Here is a 19,948-nt window from a genome sequence, read left to right as displayed (position 1 = left end):
GTTCTCATTTTTTACTCCTGTTACGTCACTGACTTAGATCTTGTGGTGCCAAGGATCAGATGCTGTGTTTTGACAGTGATTAATTTGTTTCTCTCATTATACCGTGGTTGGTTTGGTTGGTTTAATAACTTGTGCATGTATAGTCACCTCAAGAAGTGATGACAGAATTTCAGATTGCTTTGGTCCCTCTGTACTGCCAGATGCTCAGAGAAATCTTAGTGATTTTAAAGTAAAAATTTTTTACTTCATCATGCCATATCATTGAATAAAATCTATGATACTTCAGGCTGAGAATTACATAAAATGAATAATATGAGTTGTGTTAGGTGCGGGTGCCTATCATCCACCCACTTAGTGCACCTGTACTCTATTTTGGGGTAGCTCTACATTGAGTGGCAAGCCAAATGATTTCCAGTAAACTAGAAAATCATTTACAACAATTAGTGATAACCTTATAACCAACCAACACATGATTCCCATGTGACAACAAGGGGTTGGCGGGGGGTTAGTGCCCCTCCCTGAAAAACGACTAACTAAAAATACAAACAAGAAGCCTCGGACCAGGACTGACCAACGTGTGACGACTAAGGAGTGAACAAAGGACATGGTACGGATTGTGGCATGGAATGTAAGGGATGCAAACAGTGTGGTGCAAGAGAGAGATTGTCCAGGTGCTTGAGGATGCAAAAGTGGATGTATGTGGAACAAATGAGACAAAATGGAGAGGTGAGACTGTGAGAGAATGGGGGTGTGGATGGGGTATATGTGTGGGAGTAGGTGAGAATGAGAGGGCAAAAGAAGGAGTTTGTATTGTTGTGTGCAAGAGATGGAAAAGAGAATATAAGAGAGTATGGATCCTTCGGCTCAAGGATTGTGTGGGTAAGATTGAAAGCTGGACTATAAATGTGGGCAATTGTGTGTGTGTGTATGTGCAACGCAATATCGTGCAAGTAGAGTGAAAGAAGAGTTCTGGACAAATGTTGAAGCATGCATGGAAAAGTTTGAAAGGAATGAGAGTGAGTTTTTGATTGGAGATATGAATGGAAAAGTAGGAGATGTGAAGCTGGATGGAGTAGTTGAAGAGTGGGGTGTGCCTGCAGGAGTGGATGAGAATGACAGTGCTCTAGCGGACATTTGTGCCGTGACTGGATTGGTGATGGTCAATACCCTCTTTGGACAAAAAATGATCCACAGGTATACAGGGCGAGTGATGAGAAGGGTAGGTGGTGAAGTGAATGAATGGAAGGTAGTGATTGATTATGTGTGTGTGGATGATAGAATGAGGTGCGTAATGGATACAAGAGCATACAGAGGTTGGGGAAGTGGACTTTCTGACCACCACTTGATGGTGGCGAAAGTCAAGGTTCAAATGAAATGAAGAGTAGCAGAAGGAAGGGACAGTAGGAAGTACAGTAGTAGATACAAGGAGGATAGAAAGGTTGCAAGAGGATCGAAAAAAGGCAGAATATAAGAGATGTGGAGGAGCGATTGGGTAAATATTATTTGGAGCTGATGGGGGACATGGAAGGTATGTGCAAGATATTTACAAAAGAAATCTGCAGCATGTGAGATGATGTGTGGGGTGAAGAGAAGACGAAAAGGGGTGCAAGGAACAGCATGGTGGAATCAAGAAGTGAGACAGGCTGTGGCTCAAAAGAAGAAAGCATATAGTGAGTGGATGAGTAACGGGCGTTGAGGAAATTGAGAGACCGAAGAGAGTTATATGTGTAGAGGAGGAGAGGTGAAAAGATTAGTAAGAAAAAGTAAGAAGAGAGTGGATGAGGAATTTGGAAGAATCTGAGTGTAAAGTTGAGGGAATTCAAGAAAATTGTTCTGGAAAGAGGTAAAGAGAGTTAGACAGGGTGATGAAGAAGTAAGTTAGGGAGTGAAAGATAAAAATGGTTGATTGCTAGTGGAGAAGGGGAAAAAGTGTGCATATGGAGAGAACACTTTAAGGAATTGTCGAACACAGAAGACGAAAGTATTGCAAAGAGGTGCAAGGAACAGTATGGTGGAATGAAGAGGTAAGACAGGCTTTGGCACAAAAGAAAACATATAGTGAGTGGACAAGAAACAGGGGCATGGAGGAAGTTGAGAGATGGAAGAAAGAGAGATGTGTCGAGACAAAGAGAGAGGTGAAAAGATTAGTAACAGAGTAAGAAGAGAGTGAATGAGAAATTTGGAAGAAATTTGAGTGCAAAATGGAGGGAATGTAAGAAGATGTTCTGGAAAGAGGTAAAGAGACTTAGACAGGGTGGCAGAGAATTTAGTTGGGCAGTGACATAAAAATGGTAGAGTACTAGTCAGGCAAGGAAAGATAAAAATGGTAGAGTACTAGTGGAGAAGGGAGAAGAAGCGAGCAGATGGAGAGAACACTTTAAGGAACTGTTGAACACTGAGAATGGAAGTAATGCAAGTATAAGTTGGGGAAAGGCTGGGAGAAGGAGGGAGGTGAGAAGAGGAAGAAATCAGTTGGATGGAAGTAGTGGAAGTAATGCAGAAAGTCAAAATGGGGCAAGCATCAGGAATTGATGGAGTGTGTGGTGAAATGCTGAAGAATGGGGGAGAGATAGTATAGTAGAACGGATATGGAAGATGTGCAGATTGGCCTGGGAGGAAGGTAGAGTCCCAGAGGATTGGAAGTCAGATATAATTATTCCCCCGTACAAAGGAAAAGGGAAAAAGACGTGTGTGGTAATCATAAGGGCATTGGTCTTTGTAGTATAATAGGAAAAGTATATGGTAGGATATTTATTGACAGAGTTGGGGAAATAACAGAGGAATTAGTTGAAGAACATGGAGGTTTTAGAAAGGAAAGAGGGTGTGTAGATCAGATATTAATTCTTAGATCTTTAGTGGAAAAGTTTCTAGAGAAGGGAAAGAAGTTGTATGCTGCCTTCATGGATTTGGAGAAAGCATATGGCAGGGTGGATAGACAAGGATTGTGGAAAGTATTAAAAAAATATGGAGTAAATGGGAAGTTGTTGAATGCCTTGAAGAGTATGTATGAGGAGGCAAAGGCTGCAGTGCATGTGGATAGTGAGCTGAGTGGATTTTCCTGTTTGAATGTTGGATTGAAACAGGGATGTGTCATGTCCTCATGGTTGTTCAGTCTGTATTTTGGATGGGGTTATAAAAGAGATACAAGGTAGGGCAGTGGATGTTGGAGCGAGCCTAATGAGAGAGGGCAGCGTTTGGAAACTTCCTGTACTGTTGTTTGCAGATGATACTGTATTGTTAAGTGAAGACGAACGAGAACTGCAGGGCGTGGTGAATGAGTTTGGGAGAGTGTGTAAGAAACAAAATCTAAAGGTGAGTGTAGGGAATAGTAAAGTTATGGTCTTTGAGAGATATGAAGTCACTGAATGCACAGTGAGGCTGGATGAGGAGGAATTGGAAAATGTGAGTGTGTTTAAGTACTTGGGTAGTGTGAGGCGTAAGGATGGAAGTTTAGAGGGTGAAGTGCTTGAAAGAGTACAGCAGGGAAGAAGGGTTGCTGGTTCTTGAAAGCAGTGATAAGGAACAGGGAAGTGAGCACAGAAGTGAAAAAAAGTCGCTGCCTGACTATTGTAATACCAACCCCAGTGAATGGAAGCGAAGCTTGGACCATGTTGGAAGGACGCAAGTCAAGAGTGAGAGCAGTGGAAATGAGTTTTTTAAGAGGAGCATGTGGAGTTATGTGAAGAGACAGACTGACAAATGAGGAAATGAAGGAGCTTTGTGGTGTGAATGTGGATGTGATGGAAAGCGTTATGAGAAATACATTGAGGTGGTTTGGCCACGTGGAGGGGATGGAGAGCAAGAGACTAATGAGGAGTGTATGCGAGTGAGGAGGAGGGGGGAAGAGGGAGGGGGAGGCTGAGGATGAGATGAGGGATGGAGTGGAGAGGTGTATGAGAGAGGGGGATGTGAGCTGGGAGCCGGGCAGTGAGGTGGCATTGGACAGGGCAACATGGAGGCAATTTGTCTGTGTCCACGCCTTATGGGATTAAGGCATCTGGCAATAGATAGATATATTTCTTGATTTCTGGGGAGTGAAGTTTTGTTGTAGGAAAGACTTCGTAGTATAATATTGTTGAACTTCAGGTGATCATTATTATCATGGATTGTGGCTTTTGAATTTGCCTTTGTAACTCTGACCAAACTGATAATTGCAGTCTTACACACACACACTCACACACACACATATATATATATATATATATATATATATATATATATACTGTATATATATATATGTATATATATATATATATATATATATATATATATATATATATATATCCATCATCATCATCATCTAATCCTACGTTGCCCTATGAGGAGCATAGGAGTCCGGGGCTAGGAAAGTTGGTCCTGGCATTTAAGATGAAAGTGACCAGCCTCACTCATCCCTGAGTGGAATTACGTGAGCAATAAACCTATATATATATATATTTGTATTTATATATAAGGAGTGATCGGAAAGTTTGGTGAATGTTTGAATAACAGTATTTTATTGAACATCAGGTGCATACATTAGACATCCCCTTCAAAGTACTCCCTCCTGCACAGACACACTTGTACCACCATTCCTGCCACTGCCTGAAACATTGCTGGACCTTTTCCTTCTTGATCTCCTTCAGCAGGCTTGTCGTCTTGGATTGGATGTCTTCAGTCATTTCATAACGACTCCCTTTCATCGTGTGCTTCAGTTTCGGGAATAAGCAGAAGTCACAATGTGCCGAGTCAGGTGATGAGTTGGATGCGTTACAAGCGGAATGTTTTTCCCCACCAAAAATGTCAGGATACTGCAAGGTGCTTGAACTGTGACATTTCTCCAGATACGACAGACATGACCTCACTGTATGTCTTGTCACAGCACACTGGCCTGTGCTGTTGTGGTGTCTGATGGCAACAAGGAAGGTGGACAATGTAACAATCCCCCAAAACCCTCACATGCTTCAACTTATTTCTCTTTAGCTGTAGAGAACCATTCACCAAACTTTTTTCTCTCTCCTCGCATATACAGTAAATATTATGAAGTATTTACAGTACAGCAATAACAGTAAGCATGTCAGCACATTTTTATGTACCTTCCTCAATATCTTGCAGAGGCAACAGTGTCACCTTTAAGTGAAACAGGGCAGAGTCCTCGGCCACGAGGCGACCCAGCGGAGTGGACGGTTGAGGAGGTGATCTGTCATATTGCTGCAACTGACCCAGCCCTAGCCATACACGCTGATCTCTTCCGCAGACATGTAATTATGATATTAATATTATTTCTTTGTAGAGGTTATGTGGTCATGTGTACAATGCTGTGTTATTCATCTTTTACAGTTGGTAGATTAATTACAGTACCAGTACTGTCCAGTAAGTCCTTCATTGAGTCACAGGTTTTGTAACCTTTTTCCCTTTTAAGATGTATAGCAACATACAGAATAATAACTTACAGTACTAGCACCACTGCTACCTCTGAAGTTCATTTGTCAGTTTCCCCTATTAAAATAGTATCTCAAAAGATACATACCTTTGTAGGGCATAGAATAGGTTTTGTGTATTAAAAAGTATTCGGCAAAGGCAGTATCTTTGATGAAAAATTATTGGCAAGGCATCTGCTTATCCATGAACCTCCTCCACAGTGGTCCCATGTGTACCATCACTGTTGCATACTGCAGGTGCATTGCACTGTTCATTTGTTTATATTTATCATTCCATATATCCATGTAAAAAGTAATCAGAAGTGAAGGAGGAATGGAGGAGTAAAAGGTAGACCACAGATCAGGGAGTGCAATAATATGGCAGTACACCCTTCAAGCCAGCAAGTAAGGTTTAATTCTAAACCTTGGCAATTTACTGGCCTCTCTGGATGTGGTGCCATGCCTTTGAGCTACATATACCACCTACCTACTGGAAGAGATTCATGCAGCTGAACCAATAAGGGAGAAAATGAGAAAGTTTCCTTCTTTCATTGGCCTTTCCCTTTCTCTCCCCATCTCCCCCATCCTTCTGGCTGAGGAAACTATAAGGAGGCTAATTAAACCTTGATGTGGAAACTAGTATGAGCCTAAAGCAAGAGCAGGCAACCTCTGTAGGTGGAAACCACCATCTGATGAAATAAAGTCTCAGTAGTTTACTACCGATACCCTGAATGAAGAAGATATAAAAAGGGGAAGTAGATTCTGCTTCTTTAGTCTTTAATGCTGTAAAACTTCCCAGTAATCTTAAGTTACACAGCAAATACAGCTGGCCTTGTAGTATACCTATAATAAATATGATTTCATCACTAGGAATGATGATTCCCATTGTCACACAAGTGGAACTTGAGAGTTAAGATCTGTGGGCAAAGCCCACAGACATTGCCTGATGAAACCTTATGGAGAAAGATCTGTGGGCTGTGCCCACAGACACTGCCTGATTAAACCTTTCCTGAGAACATTTATGAAGAGATAAACCAAAGTTCCAGTTTCTGACCTCATTGGCCTTGATATTGGAAAGAGGGTTAGTTAGCTTTAAGTTTAGATCTCTGGGCCAAAGAACATGATTTTTCATAACTTGGCCAAATTGAAAGAGCATTTAAAATAGCTGGGTTTGAATATTTAAAGCATTAAACACTAAATTGGAAACTGTCAGTGGTAATTAGCAGTAACTAAGAGAACTGAAACCTTCCCAGGTTTATGCTGGAAGGAGTATGATCTGTTATTTTCAGACAAACTCCTGGGGAAAGAAAATGGTTATCAGGGGAGAACCTAGTCAAAGTTATGTCTAGTCACTGCTCCCAGACACTGAGGTAAAATCAGAGGAGGATATATTCAAAGTGTCTTCATTGCCTGTGGTTCTATAACCCTTCCTCTTGAGGCTTGGGTTGTAATGAATATACCACTAGGATATTCAGACTTCAGCATGTTTAGAAATTTCTGTTGGGGACCAGTGTGGGATGGGAGTGAGAAGTGAAAGTTGTATATTGAGAGGCCCCTTCTCAAGAGCAACATAGTTTGGTCTGAAATACAGATATCAAAGTCCAGAAGTAGTGGGTTCACAGAGTAAAGGACGAAAACAAATCCAGGAGAGTCCTCAAAGAACAGTTTTGCATGGAAATCCAGCAATAACTGAGATCTGGTGTAACAGGAAAAGTATATGGTAGGATACTTATTGGAAAGTTAGGGAAATAACAGAGGAATTAGGTGGAGAAGTAGAGGGAAGTTTTAAGAAGGGAAGGGGTTGTGTAGATCAGATATTCATCCTGAAGTGTTTGGTGGAAAAGTTTCTAGAGAAGGGAAAGTTGTATGCTGCCTTCATGGATCTGTAGGAGGCATAAGACTGAGTGGACAGACAAGACATGTGGAAATATTAAAAATATAAAGAGCAAATGGGAAGTCACTGAATGCCATGAAGAGTATGTATGAGGGTGCCAGGGCTACATTGCATGTGGATGGTGAATTGAGTGAATTTTTCTATATGAATGTTGGATTGAAACAGAGATGTATTGTCACCATGGTTGTTCAATTTGTATATGGATGGAGTTATTTTAAAAGAGATACAAGGTGGGGCAGTGGATGTTGAAGTGGCCCTAATGAGGGACATCAGTATTTGTAAACTTCCTGTTCTGCTGTTTGCAGACGATACTGTATTGTTAAGTGAAGACAAAGGAGAACTGCAAGGCTTGCGGAATGAGTTTGGGAGAGTGTGTAAGAAACAGAATCTATAGGTGAATGTAGGGAGGAGTAAAGTTGTGGTTTTCGAGAGAAATGAAGTCACTGAATGAGCAGTGATGCTGGATAGTGAGGAAATGGAAAATGTGAGTGCATTTAAGTACTTGGGTGGTGTGATGAGTATGGATAGAAGTTTAGAGGATGAAGTGTTTGAAAGAGTTCAGCAGGGAAGAAGGGTTGCTGGTACATTGAAAACAGTGATATGAAATAGGGAAGTGAGCATGGAAGTAAAAAGGTCACTGCATGATAGTATTGTGATTCCCACTCTAACATATGGAAGCAAGGCTTGGACCTTGTTGGAGAGACACAAGTCAAGAGTGAGAGCAGTGGAAATGAGTTATTTGAGTGGAGCATGTGGAGTCACGTGGTGAGACAAGACTGACAAATACGGAAGTGAAAGAGCATTGTGGTGTGGAAGATGTGACAGAAAGCGTTAGGAAAAATATGCTGAGGTGGTTTGGCCATGTGGAGAGGCTGGAGAGTGAGAGACTAACAAGGAGAATGTATGTGAGTGAGATGGAGGGGGGGGGGGAGACCAAGGATGAGATGGAAGGATGGAGCAGAGAGGTAAGAGTAAGAGCAGTGGAAGTGAGTTATTTGAAAGGAGCATGTTGAGTTACATAGAGAGACAGACTGACAAATGAGGAAGCGAAGGAGCATTGTGGTGTGGATGTTGATGTGACAGAAAATATTAGGAGAAATATATTGAGGTGATCTGGCCACATGGAGAGGATGAAGAGCAAGAGACAAACTAGGAGAGTGTATGTGAGTGAGGTGGGGGGGGGGGCAAGGGGGCAGACCAAAGATGAGATGGAGGGATGGAGTAGAGAGGCATATGAGAGACAGGGGTATTCGTATAAGTTGGGTGTAGGGCAATGAAATGGAAGGGGACAGGGAGACATGGAGGCGATTTTTTTGTGGCCACCCCTTTCGGGATTGAGGCCTCTCGCTATAAATAGATAGATAGATCAATTACAGGGAGATTGAATAATGGGAGTTTTGTACTGCACTGTACTGTACATATTTATAAATGTTGTAGTATCCCTTGGTAGATGGGGGCCCCCATCACCCACTCACTCTGTGTAGGGATGCCTTATGGTCTCTACACTGAGTGACAAGCCATATGGTTTCCTGTACCCAGGAAACCATTTACTATGCTGGGTGGTAACCATATAACCATGGTTTTTGTCTGGATCAAGTGTCCCCCAGGTTGCCCTATCTAGAATGACTTAATCATGGCAAATGTTTCAGATAGCCTTGGAGGGCCCAATACCTGCCCAGGGCCCCACCCAAGTGGGCAGATTTGCATGACCATGTGGAATGTGAGAGGTGTGAATGAGGAGACCAAGAGGGTGGAAGTGGTGAATGTATTCAAGAGTGTGAGATATGCTGTGATGGCATTTTGTGAAACAAAGATGAAAGGATGTGAAGTGGAGGAGTGGGAGGGTGTGAAATGTGTAAGATCGCGCATGAATGGGAGAGGAAGATGCAAGAAGGAGTTGCTTTGTTGATGAATGAGGTGTGGCAGAGTGGAATGAGAGATTATAAATGTGTCAGCTCGAGATGTATGTATGTCAAGTTCGAGAAGGTGAAAGTGGCTGTTATCGTAGCGTATGCACCATGTGATGACAGGAGTGAGAGAATGAAAGACAGGTTTTGGGATGAGCTGGATGAAGCAGTGGGAGAAATGCCCAGGAGCTATAAAGTGATCATAATGAGCAATATGAATGGAAGAGTAAGCACTGGTCCTGAGAATAACATAATGGGTTGTAATGGAGTACCAAGAGAATATGATAATGGGAAGCGATTGAAGGACATGTGTCAGGAGAGGAGGTTGTGCATTTGAAACTCTTATTTCATACACAAAGATGCACGTAAATAAACATGGTATAGAGGGAACAGGGATCATGTTGAAAGGAGCCTGATTGATTGCGTGCTCGTAGAGAGGTCGTTGCTGGGAATGGTTGCTGATACAAGGGCTGTGAGAGGACGATGTGGGGGTCTGTCAGATCATATGATTGTGGTAAGCATGATCAAGCTGAGAGGAGTGAGATGGACCAGGAGAGAGAGGAGCGGTCAGGGAGAAAGACTGAAAGTCGAGAAGCTGAGGATCAAAGAAATGGCATTTTATTACAGGATCAAAGTAGGGGAGGAGTTAGAATCAGTGAGTTGGAATGAAATGGGTCTGGACAGCCTGTGGAATGCATATAGGGATTGATTAGTTAGGATTCTTAAGTGGTGTGTGGTGTGGCAAGAGTAACAACAAAGAAGAAAGGTATGGCATGGTGAGATGAAGAGGTTAAGAGAGCTGTGGAGGAAAAGAGGAAGAAGTGGCTAGAGCAGTTACAGGACAGGGGTTCAGTTGAAATAAGAACTGAATATACTGAGAGCAAGAAGCAAGTCAAGAGACTAGTGAAAGGGAAAAAGGAGGAGGTAAATGATGATCTAAGAAGAAAAATGAATGCAAACTACTCTGAAAATAGGAAGTTATTCTCAAAAGAGGTGCAGAAATGTACAAGTGACAGGGGAAAGAAATGTGAGTGTGATGGATGTAAGTGGTAGATTATTAACCCATAGGGATGAAGTAAGGACCACATGGAAAGAATATTTTGAAAGCTTGATGAACAGGCATAGAGAGAGCAGAGCCAATGTAAACATGATTGGTTTTGGGGGTGTACAGAGAAGGAATGCAGTGCCAGGAAAGGTGACACTCGCATATGTGAAGAGCGCTGTGAAGCAGCTGAAAAATGGGAAAGCAGCTGGGGTTGATGAGGTGTATGAAGAGATGATTAAGTGTAGTGGAAAGAGCGGAATGAAATGGTTGTTGGAGATATGTAAGAAGGCATGGATGAGTGAAACTTTGCCAGCAGAGTGGAAAAAGGCTGTGATTGTACCCCTGTACAAAAATAAAGGTGAGCCAAGTGAGTGCAAGATTTACTGTGGCATAAGTTTACTGAGTGTGGTAGGGAAGGTGTATGAAAGAATTATTATGGTAATCCCTCCAAGATCTGATGTAATAGAGCAAAAGGCATGTCTGGGATTTGGAAAAAATGCCCCTGGACAGGTACTTATAGACCCCCACCCAACCTAACTTTGAAAGCCACCTAAGTAACTCCCTACCGGACATGCATAGCACCTATTTAAGACCCTGGTCACACAAATAAGGGACAGAAACCATAAAATTAATGAAAAGGAACCAGAGAATGAGAAATCAGAAGTGAGTATGGAAAATATTTAGCAGTGTACAGGGTACTTATGACAAGTCCGTGACCGTCGCGAAGATTAACCCGCCTCCTCTGTGGCTCTGATGGTGGTGAAGGTGCACTTGAAACACGTACAATAATCCAGTGTTGTGCTGCACTTAATCCTTTGCACTGTGAATTATAATTGTTTAACACTGCACATTCTGTTCTTACTTGCACCACGCCAGTTGCAACATGCCAGTGTTGTACTCTGCACTTAATCCTTTGCACTCTGAATTCTAATTCTTAACACTGCACAACACTGTAAATTCCCATGTGGTCTAGTGGTGAGGTATTGCAGTTTATTCACTGACCACCACAAAAGCGAGCACATGGGCAGCCATGGTGACGAGCGTGCAGTCACAACGGTAGGTAGGTGGGAAGCGGGGAGGATGCGCGGCAAATTTAGAGTAGGGATGAACACTTTTTTTTTCATATATATATATATATATATATATATATATATATATATATATATACACAGTATATATATATATATATATATATATACACCGTATATATATATATATATATATACAGTATATATATATATATAACCCAAGCCCAAAATGTTCGGAACTTGGGGTGTTCGGGACTTGGGCGTCCGAGTCTTAAAGGGATTACTGTTAGGGAAAGTAAGAGAGATATCAGAAGTCGTAGTGATGAACAGGGTGGCTTTAGGAGTGGCAGAGGATGTATGGATCATATATTTGCAATGAGACAGATAGTGGAGAAGGCTTGTGAAAAGGACTATAAGGTGTTTATGGCATTCTTGGATCTGGAAAAAGCATATGACAAAGTAGACAGAGAAGGATTGTGAAAGGTTTTGCGCATGTTCGGTGTAGATGTTAAGCTGCTAGGTGCTGTCAAGAGCTTTTAAGATGGTAGTAAAGCATGTGTAAGGGTAAATGAGCATCTAAGTGAATGGTTCACAATCATTGTGGGTGTGCAACAAGGTTGTGTGATGTCCCCATGGTTGTTCAATATATATATATATATATATATATATATATATATATATATACCGTATATGGATGGGGTGATGAGAGAAGTAAAAGCACAAGTAATGGAGATAGGGATGGCGTTGGTCTATCTATCTATAGCCCGACACCCTAATCCCACAAAGGGTGGCCGCAGACAAAACGCCTCCAAGTCGCTCTGTCACCCACCATTTGACTACCCTCCCCCCAACTCACCCCCCCCTCCCTCATATACCTCTCAACTCCATCCCTCCACCTCATCCTTGGTCTACCTCTCCCTCTCCCTCCCTCCACCTCACCTACATACACCCTCTTAGTCAGTCTTTCATTCTCCATTCTCTTCACATGTCCAAACCACCTCAGTGTATTTCTCATAATCTTCTCAACCACATCCACAGCCACCCCACAGCGTTTCTTCACTTCTTCATTCGTCAACCTGTCCCTCCACGTCACTCCACTCCACATGCTCCTCTCAAGTAACTCATTTCCACTGCTCTCACTCTTGACTTGTTCCCCTCTTGCAAGGTCCATGCCTCGCTTCCATACGTCAGGGTAGGGATCACAATACTATCATGCATTGACTTCTTAACTTCCATACTCACCTCCCTATTTCTCATCACTGCTTTCAGCGTACCAACAACCTTCCTTCCCTGCTGTACCCTTTCACGCACTTCATCCCCCAAAGTTCCATCCTTACTCATCACACTACCCAAGTACTTGAATGCACTCACATTCTCCATATCCTCACCATCCAACCTCACTGCACACTCTGTGACTTCATTCCTCTCAAACACCATAACTTTACTTTTGTTTACATTAACTTTCAGATTCCTCCTCCTACACATGGATGGAATGTCTCAAATTTGTTGTGTGCTGATGATGCAGTAATACTTGCAAATACAGGTATACCCCGGTTTAATGATGCAATTGGTTAGGTAAATCCCATCGTTAAGTGGGGTATCGTATATTGGGGTAGATTTAACATTTAACGGGATGTGTTTTTCAGCCTTGGGTATCCCCTCAACCAAGTCCAAAATCCACCCAATGAGCCCCCAAAAAAGTTTAAAGCCAATCTAAATGGCCTAACAGCTGTAAAAAAGCGCTAACCTAAGCCTAATACCTGTAAATAACTCACAAAAACCAATAAATAAAATCAGAAAATCGTCAAATATAAGTCTGGAAAAAATTAGGCTTAGTAAACTGTAACCCAAAATGACAGTGTTCACCCCACCTGTGGCATAAACACATTAATCTAAGTCTAAATACAGTTTATAAATCAACTTAAACACACAATTTAGTCTTAAATATCATGGAAATCGGAATGAAAAATCAAAACCCATTGTTAAACCGGGGTTTGGCCATTATTAGGCAGGGTATAGTGGTATATCTACCCTAATCGTTAAGCAGGGGTATCTCATCTAGGGGTATCATATATCGAGGTGTACCAGTACTGAACAAGAACTTGGTAGACTAGTGCAGAGTTCTGCTGGTGTCTGTGAGTGTCGTGCCTTGGGGTAAATGTACAAAAGAGTAAAGTGATGGTTATTGAAAAGAAGGTGACTTACAGTGTGATGTTACAATGAATGGAGACAGACTGGAATTGGTAAGAGAGTTCAAATACTTGGGTACAGTGATAGAAAAGAGGGGAAAAATGTGCAAAAGAAGTGGAAAGTAGATTGACACAAGGAAGGAAAGTAGCTAGTGCAATGATTGCCTTTGATACGAAACAGAGGCTTGAGTGTTACACCTGCATGAAGGAGTGCTAGTGCCAACTTTAACATATGGATGTGAAACTATGGTGTGGCATGAAAATGAAAAGTCAGGAGTGAAAGCAGTGGAGATGGGACTGCTGAGGAATGTATGTAGAGTGCAGAGAGTGGACAGGATACGAAATAATGTGATTCGTGAGAGATGTGGAGTGAGGAAGTCCGTGAACACCAGAATCAATGAGAGTGTACTGAGATGGTATGGTCATGCAGAGTGACTGGATAACAACAGAGTGGTGCAAATGTATATCTGAGCAAATCTGAAGGAAGGAGGATATGAGGTAGGCCAAGAAGGTGGAGGGGTATTGTGGATGAGTGTGTGAGGAAGAGAGGTTTGGAAGTCGGTGAGGGTAGGGGACTGACAAGTGATCAAGCTGGCTGGATGAATATTGTGAGAAGTGTATGATCATGGATTTGGCACCCCATTTTAACGTGACAGCATCTGGATTGACTCTGTTGGATACATTTATGTGAAGCTGCAGAACGTGGTGAATGTTTTTAGCGTATCAGATAGAGCCAGGATTCCGGGAGCTTGAATGGTGAGTGAATGGAAGCGTGGTCCATTGGATTGGGCAAATCTGGGCTGTCTGGATGTTGCTACTACTCACCCTGCCCTAGGGTGGGAAAGGAGGTCTGGATGATGGTGATGATGTTGATGATGATGATGTAGTATCTCTTTATAGTGTTTTAGGGAAGATAAAGACATTTTTACATTTGTTGTTTTATATGTTGTGTGTAATAATTACTGCCAGTGGCTTCTGTACAATGATCAATAAACTGAAGAGTTAGGAATGAAACCTGCAAGAATTTTGAAAGTATATTATACTAAAGACGTTTGGATGGCAGGATAATGAAAAGTTCAGTATGAAGTACAGTAACATGTAAAATTTTTCTTCTGTTTTGCAGGAAATAGATGGCAAGGCTCTGCTCCTCCTGAACAGTGATATGATGATGAAGTATATGGGGTTGAAATTGGGACCAGCGCTCAAGATTTGCAACCTCATCAACAAAATACGTGGCAGAAAGCACTTGGTGACGTGAAGAGTAAGAAAATGGGAGATAATTAATGCTGAATGATATGCTGATTGGTATGTGAGATAATTAATACTGAATGATATGTTGACTGGTGATGTAGACAGACGCAGATGTAGAAAATAAGGGAAATATAGTCATATTGGATGATATCGGTGGGTGCTTGAGACGCATGGGGAGTTTGAAAAATGAACAAACTAATACTGAATGTCTGGACTAATGATGTAGAAAGATATAATTAGCATTCATGATGTGTTGTACTGTAAAGAGAGAGAGAGAGCTGTCTGGATTTAAAAAAATAATAATAATAATAAAACTATTAAAGTTGGAGAGAAATAGTGCTGAGACTGGCAACAAAGCAATAGACAGTGATTTTTAGATTGTTAGAGGACAGAGAGAGAGAGCAAAATGTTCAAATAAACTGTTCAGAATATGATTTTAGCCTCCATCTGAGTTGTTAAGAAGTCTTGAATTGCCAGTTTACTAATTAACCCCTACGTGCTGCTTGACATGTATAGCCATTGTGATTTTGGGCATGGAGCAACACCGATTGACGTATAGCCAGAAGCGTCTTCCCGCCAGCCTTTGAAATTTAACTTATTCTTACTCATCAATGGGACCACTTGGATAAGTGGAGATACTTTAATTTGAGAGAGGAAGAGTTGATGAGTCTTATGTATCTTTAGTTTTTTCTCTAGCTGTTATAGTATGGCAGATATTAGGGTTTAAAGTAAGGGTATGTTTTCCAAAATCACAAAATCCCATAGGGAGGAGCGTGCGACGTCGGAAAACCTCCGGCATGTAGGGGTTAATCGCTTAATATTTGTTAAAAAAAAAAAAAAAAAAAAAAAAAAAAAAAGGCAAGGCCAAAAACACATTTTCCTCTCATGCTGAACAAAGACAAAGACACCCATAAGAAGAGGTTACCCCTTTTTGTGATTACCAGTGGTGTTTTGTGATTGAGGCTGAGGCATTCACAACTCTGCAAAATGCAATAAAGGCAGAAAAATCTCTTCCAAGATTTGTAATGGAATGTCTGCATTTGGAACTTCCTTGCTTACATCTGACCTCCATCATATTTGACCATCTTGGATGATGATTGCTGTGATGTCATGTGAGCTGCTGAGAAAGTTGCTTATGAGCTCACAAACGGCAGTATGGGGAGATTGACCTGTCAGGGAGTTAAACCATTCTTGCGGTACTAAAACAGTACTGTGGTCATTGGTGTAGAAACATGTACCTGGAGCATGGGGGGGTTCTTCAACTTGAATTTGAGGCCAGTGTTTTATGCCACCTAGTCTTTGTTGAAACCTAATTAATGAGGAATTACTGATGATGAAGATGTATACACCATGAGCTGATTAAGTTTAGCTTTCTATATGTTGGGATGCTGCTGCACTTACATATGACCCAGAAAGGATTTAATGTGTTTACTACCAGTTGAAGTTACTCAGGGAAAAGGAGCAACTTGAGCAGAGTGGCAGATTTGAAAGTCTACTGTAGTATGAGGGGGTCAGGATACTGGACCTCCATGTTAATTGTGTCTTATAACAAGATCATCCATTGCCCACATTACAGTACCGAATAAAGGGCTGTCACCACCTTTTAGCTGTCCGAAGATTTCAGAGGCAGTCTTCTTGTACAGAGAATGGCTGCAGGCAACTTTGCCCTTCCCTGGGAGTTTATTATGTCTGAGACACAGGAGGTGAGCAGGGTGGTGTTGAGATATGTCATGAGATGAGTGAGGGCTTTTAGCCTGGACTGACTTTTCACAGTTTTATGGTTGCTGAGTTTATGAACAAAGTTTCTGACTGTTCTGCTATGACACTGGAACTGACAACTGCCAGGTCTTACATGGTCAGCAACTTTTTGGCTTAGATGGATTCAGCTACCTAATGGGAGGACCCTTGGCAGTAGTTACTGGTGGCAGAACAGAACTGGTGGCTGACAGTGGCCCTTGGTGTTTGATGTTAAAGATGATGAGCCCCTGACTTGTGGATTCCAAGTCAAACACAGACAGCTTGAATTCCAAAATGTACGGCTTCTTCCATTGTTGGCGATGGCAGTGATGGGATGGAGGTGGTGATCCACAGGCCTGTCATGGCTTTGTTCTTGTAGTATCTGAAGCCTGGGAGGTTTTGTCAGTTTTTCCCTCCAGTGCTTGGGAACTTGGTAATTGTGGAGTAGGATGACAAAGTTGAGACAGGTTGACAAGCACTTTCAGCCAGCCCATAAAAATATTGTTTCATTATATTAGTACAGTATTTACTTAACAGGGTCTTGCTTTTATTTATATATTTATTTATTTTTATGAGGGAAAGAAGTACACACCCAAAAGAACTAGGGGAAAAAAAAAAAAGCTCCAGGATGTTCTAATCATTGACCTACCTTTACCAAACCAAACCAGACCTAAGCAGTATACAAGGGTGTTTAAACAAGGACTGTAATTTACAACAGGCTAAACCTAACCTAATCTAATCCAGCCTAACCTCCCCTGACCTAGCCTAATGAAGCTAAACCTGCCTACCAACCAGGTAATGTACTAACCTTGTGGACTAGAATGGAGTGCACCAGAAGACCCTGTTTGCAGTTACTGAGAGGCAGGTGGAAGTGAAGTGGGGTTCTAAAGCTTTGCTGTTACTAGAAGAAATTGGTGGAGCTGCACATTGGAATCTTGGAAGAACAGGATGGACGTACTGTCCCAAGTATCTGACTAAGTTGTTTTCAATGACCATACACAAACACTTTCCTCTAGTAGACCACTCCCTCAAGTCACTCGATGGTGTTGGTGTGAGCAGGAGTTTCTGGGTCAGCGATTTAATGGAGTGGTCTAGTGTCAACTTCTGGAAATTCTCATTGCATAGACAGTCATATGCTTTCCAGAATCTCTTTAATAGTGGCAAGGAGAGTTTCTCTTATTCGGGCCCCCATGGGTACTACAAAGAACTTCCAAGTTTCCAAACTTATGCCAACAAACATCTATTGCTCCTCAACAATGTGGTAACCATTGTATCTGTGCTGTTCAAACTTGCTCTACTTACACAATGGTACAAGGCCCTCCAGTCTGGCTGCTGTCATCAGGCATCACTCGATGATCACCTCCCATCAGAAGCTTGAAAAGTCATTTATTGTCCTCATTGAAAAACCCAACTCTGAAATGGAGAGGCTGGTCCTGACACAATTTACAAATATCAGGAGGTTGGGTACAAGAAAAAAAAAAAAAAAAAAAAAAAAAAAAAATATGGTCTCCTTCCATCCAAATTTCTAAGACTTATATTCATGTCACCTCCCCCCCCCACAACTGTACAATGCCTGGAGTGGGTTTTCACATAAAAAGGAGGTCTCTTTCCTCAATGTTTGCAGTTCTTTTCCTGTAAAATAATTCCACGGCATACATGAGGCAGGTTCTCACATGTTGTGTGGAATATCACTGATAAAAATCCAGCAGTCCTGTATCACTGACCACATGCCATCTTAGCCCGTACCATGCTAGTGACGTAGATCTACGTCCCCTTCAAAAACGCCGGTAACATAGATCTACGTCCTGCAGCACTGAGAAGTCATTGCAAGCTACCGAAGTAAAATGCAAGGTAATATCATATCTCACTAAATTCAGACATTTCCCCACTACACTTACAACACTGATTTAGAATCACAGGAGGTTAGTGAGTCTTAGCAGGTTCACAGCCGCTCTGCTTTGTCTGTAACCTTGAAAGATTTCATAGGTCGAGTGGCACCAATCTGACTTGATTCAGCCTACTTTCTGGTTTTGGTGATTACTTACATTAGTGCCAGGGATCTTATATTGATGTATTAAGTCCAATTCCCCCCCCCCCCAAAAAAAAAAAAAAAAAAAAAAAAAATCCAAAATTGGTTCACAAACTCACAGATGCTCTGCTCTCTCAGTAACCTCGAAGATTTCAGAGGTAAAGTGGCACCAACCTGACTCGATTCAACCAACTTTCTGGCTTTGGCGATTACTTTTATTAGTGCCACTGATCTTACATTTATGTATTAAGCCCATTTAGCCAGAAAAAAAATATCCAAAATTGGTTCACAAGCTCACAGCTGCTCTGCACTCTCAGTAACCTCGAAGATTTCAGAGGTACAGTGGCACCAACCTGGCTTGATACAACCAACTATCAGGCTTTAGTGATTACTTTTATTAGTGCCAGGGATCTTATATTGATGTATTAATCCCATTTTAGCCAGAGAAAAAAAAAAAGGCCAAAATCAGCCCACTTTGAGGGGCATCACTTTTTTTTTTTTTTGTTCAGCACAGTACGGGTTAAGGATTGCTTGAGTACCATGTGTTTGTATATTCCTGCATCCCAGAAAAACAGAAAATAACTAGGAGGGAGAATAATTAAAAGTATTATCTTAAAAAAAAAAAAAAAAAAAAAAAAAAAAAAAAAAAAAGCACTAGGGAAACCATGATGGATCCTAAACCTAATGGAAATTTACTGTAAAAACTGATGATATGTTTTAATCACCAAGAAAAGTACCTCCTGTTGCCATGGGCACATTATTTCAGATAGGCACCTTGACTGGTTACTGAACATCACCTTAATAAACATTCCAGAGGAAGCACTGTGACTCCAATTCCATTGGAAAGTTAAGTTGTGAGCCCAGAAATAATGTACAGTACTTTCATAAATTTACCATAATTCATGAAATTAAATAAGGATTTTATAAATTTTACAACCACCTACAACATCAAATCAATTCAAGCAGAAAAAAAAAAAAAAAGCTGGTGAAAAAGAAAAATGCCAAGGAGAAAATCATAAACACAGTACTATCCATTGATCATAACAGTACTGCTCCTAACTGAAGTAAGGTCCATGGCAAAGCACACCTCATGTGCAGGTCCACAGCTATAGTTCATCACCTGACACATCATGGGTGGTCATACCTTCAGTGGCAGCCTGAGAGAGTTCCAGAGACCTGAGGGAAGTCACCTTGGCCAGGCTGAATAGGGTCATCTATTGGTGCTTCCTCTACTGGGTCTCATGTTTGTGGGAATGCATCCAGGTGATCCTTGGATACTTGAAGCAGAGGAGGGAGAGAATCAGGCTCATCCATAAGGACATACAACCTGACAACAGTGAAGCTGGGGCCACATATAGTCTGCCACATACAGTAGTACTGGAACCCAACCCCTTGATGAAATATCTATGGTTTCATCTTTTGAGGAGCCAGGTGTATGAAGGAAATGTTATGAAAGCTGTAGATGATTG

General features: G+C 41.5%; 1 protein-coding gene across 4 annotated transcripts in view; it reads left to right on the top strand.

Moving 5' to 3' along the window:
• Scm (Polycomb protein Scm) overlaps positions 1-19,948 on the top strand; it is a 142,989-nt gene that overhangs the window by 118,299 nt on the left and 4,742 nt on the right. For 3 of the 4 annotated variants that reach the window (XM_080272369.1, XM_080272345.1, XM_080272360.1), the window contains exons 13-14: positions 5,095-5,240; positions 14,586-14,723. In XM_080272369.1, coding sequence (XP_080128495.1) covers positions 5,095-5,240; positions 14,586-14,720 — 281 coding nt within the window. In that variant the 3' untranslated portion in view covers positions 14,721-14,723. Of the gene's footprint in view, positions 1-5,094; positions 5,241-14,585; positions 15,594-19,948 lie in introns of those variants that run through there. The other variant, XM_080272352.1, reaches the window with a different exon arrangement.

The sequence above is a fragment of the Coenobita brevimanus genome, chromosome 6 (assembly GCF_032717465.1).
Source record: "Coenobita brevimanus isolate Jiangsu-jjx chromosome 6, ASM3271746v2, whole genome shotgun sequence".
In the NCBI taxonomy this organism is placed as follows: Eukaryota; Metazoa; Arthropoda; class Malacostraca; order Decapoda; family Coenobitidae; genus Coenobita; species Coenobita brevimanus.
The sequence above is the reverse complement of the archived record's forward strand: the minus strand, read 5'-3'. Positions and strand labels throughout refer to the sequence as shown.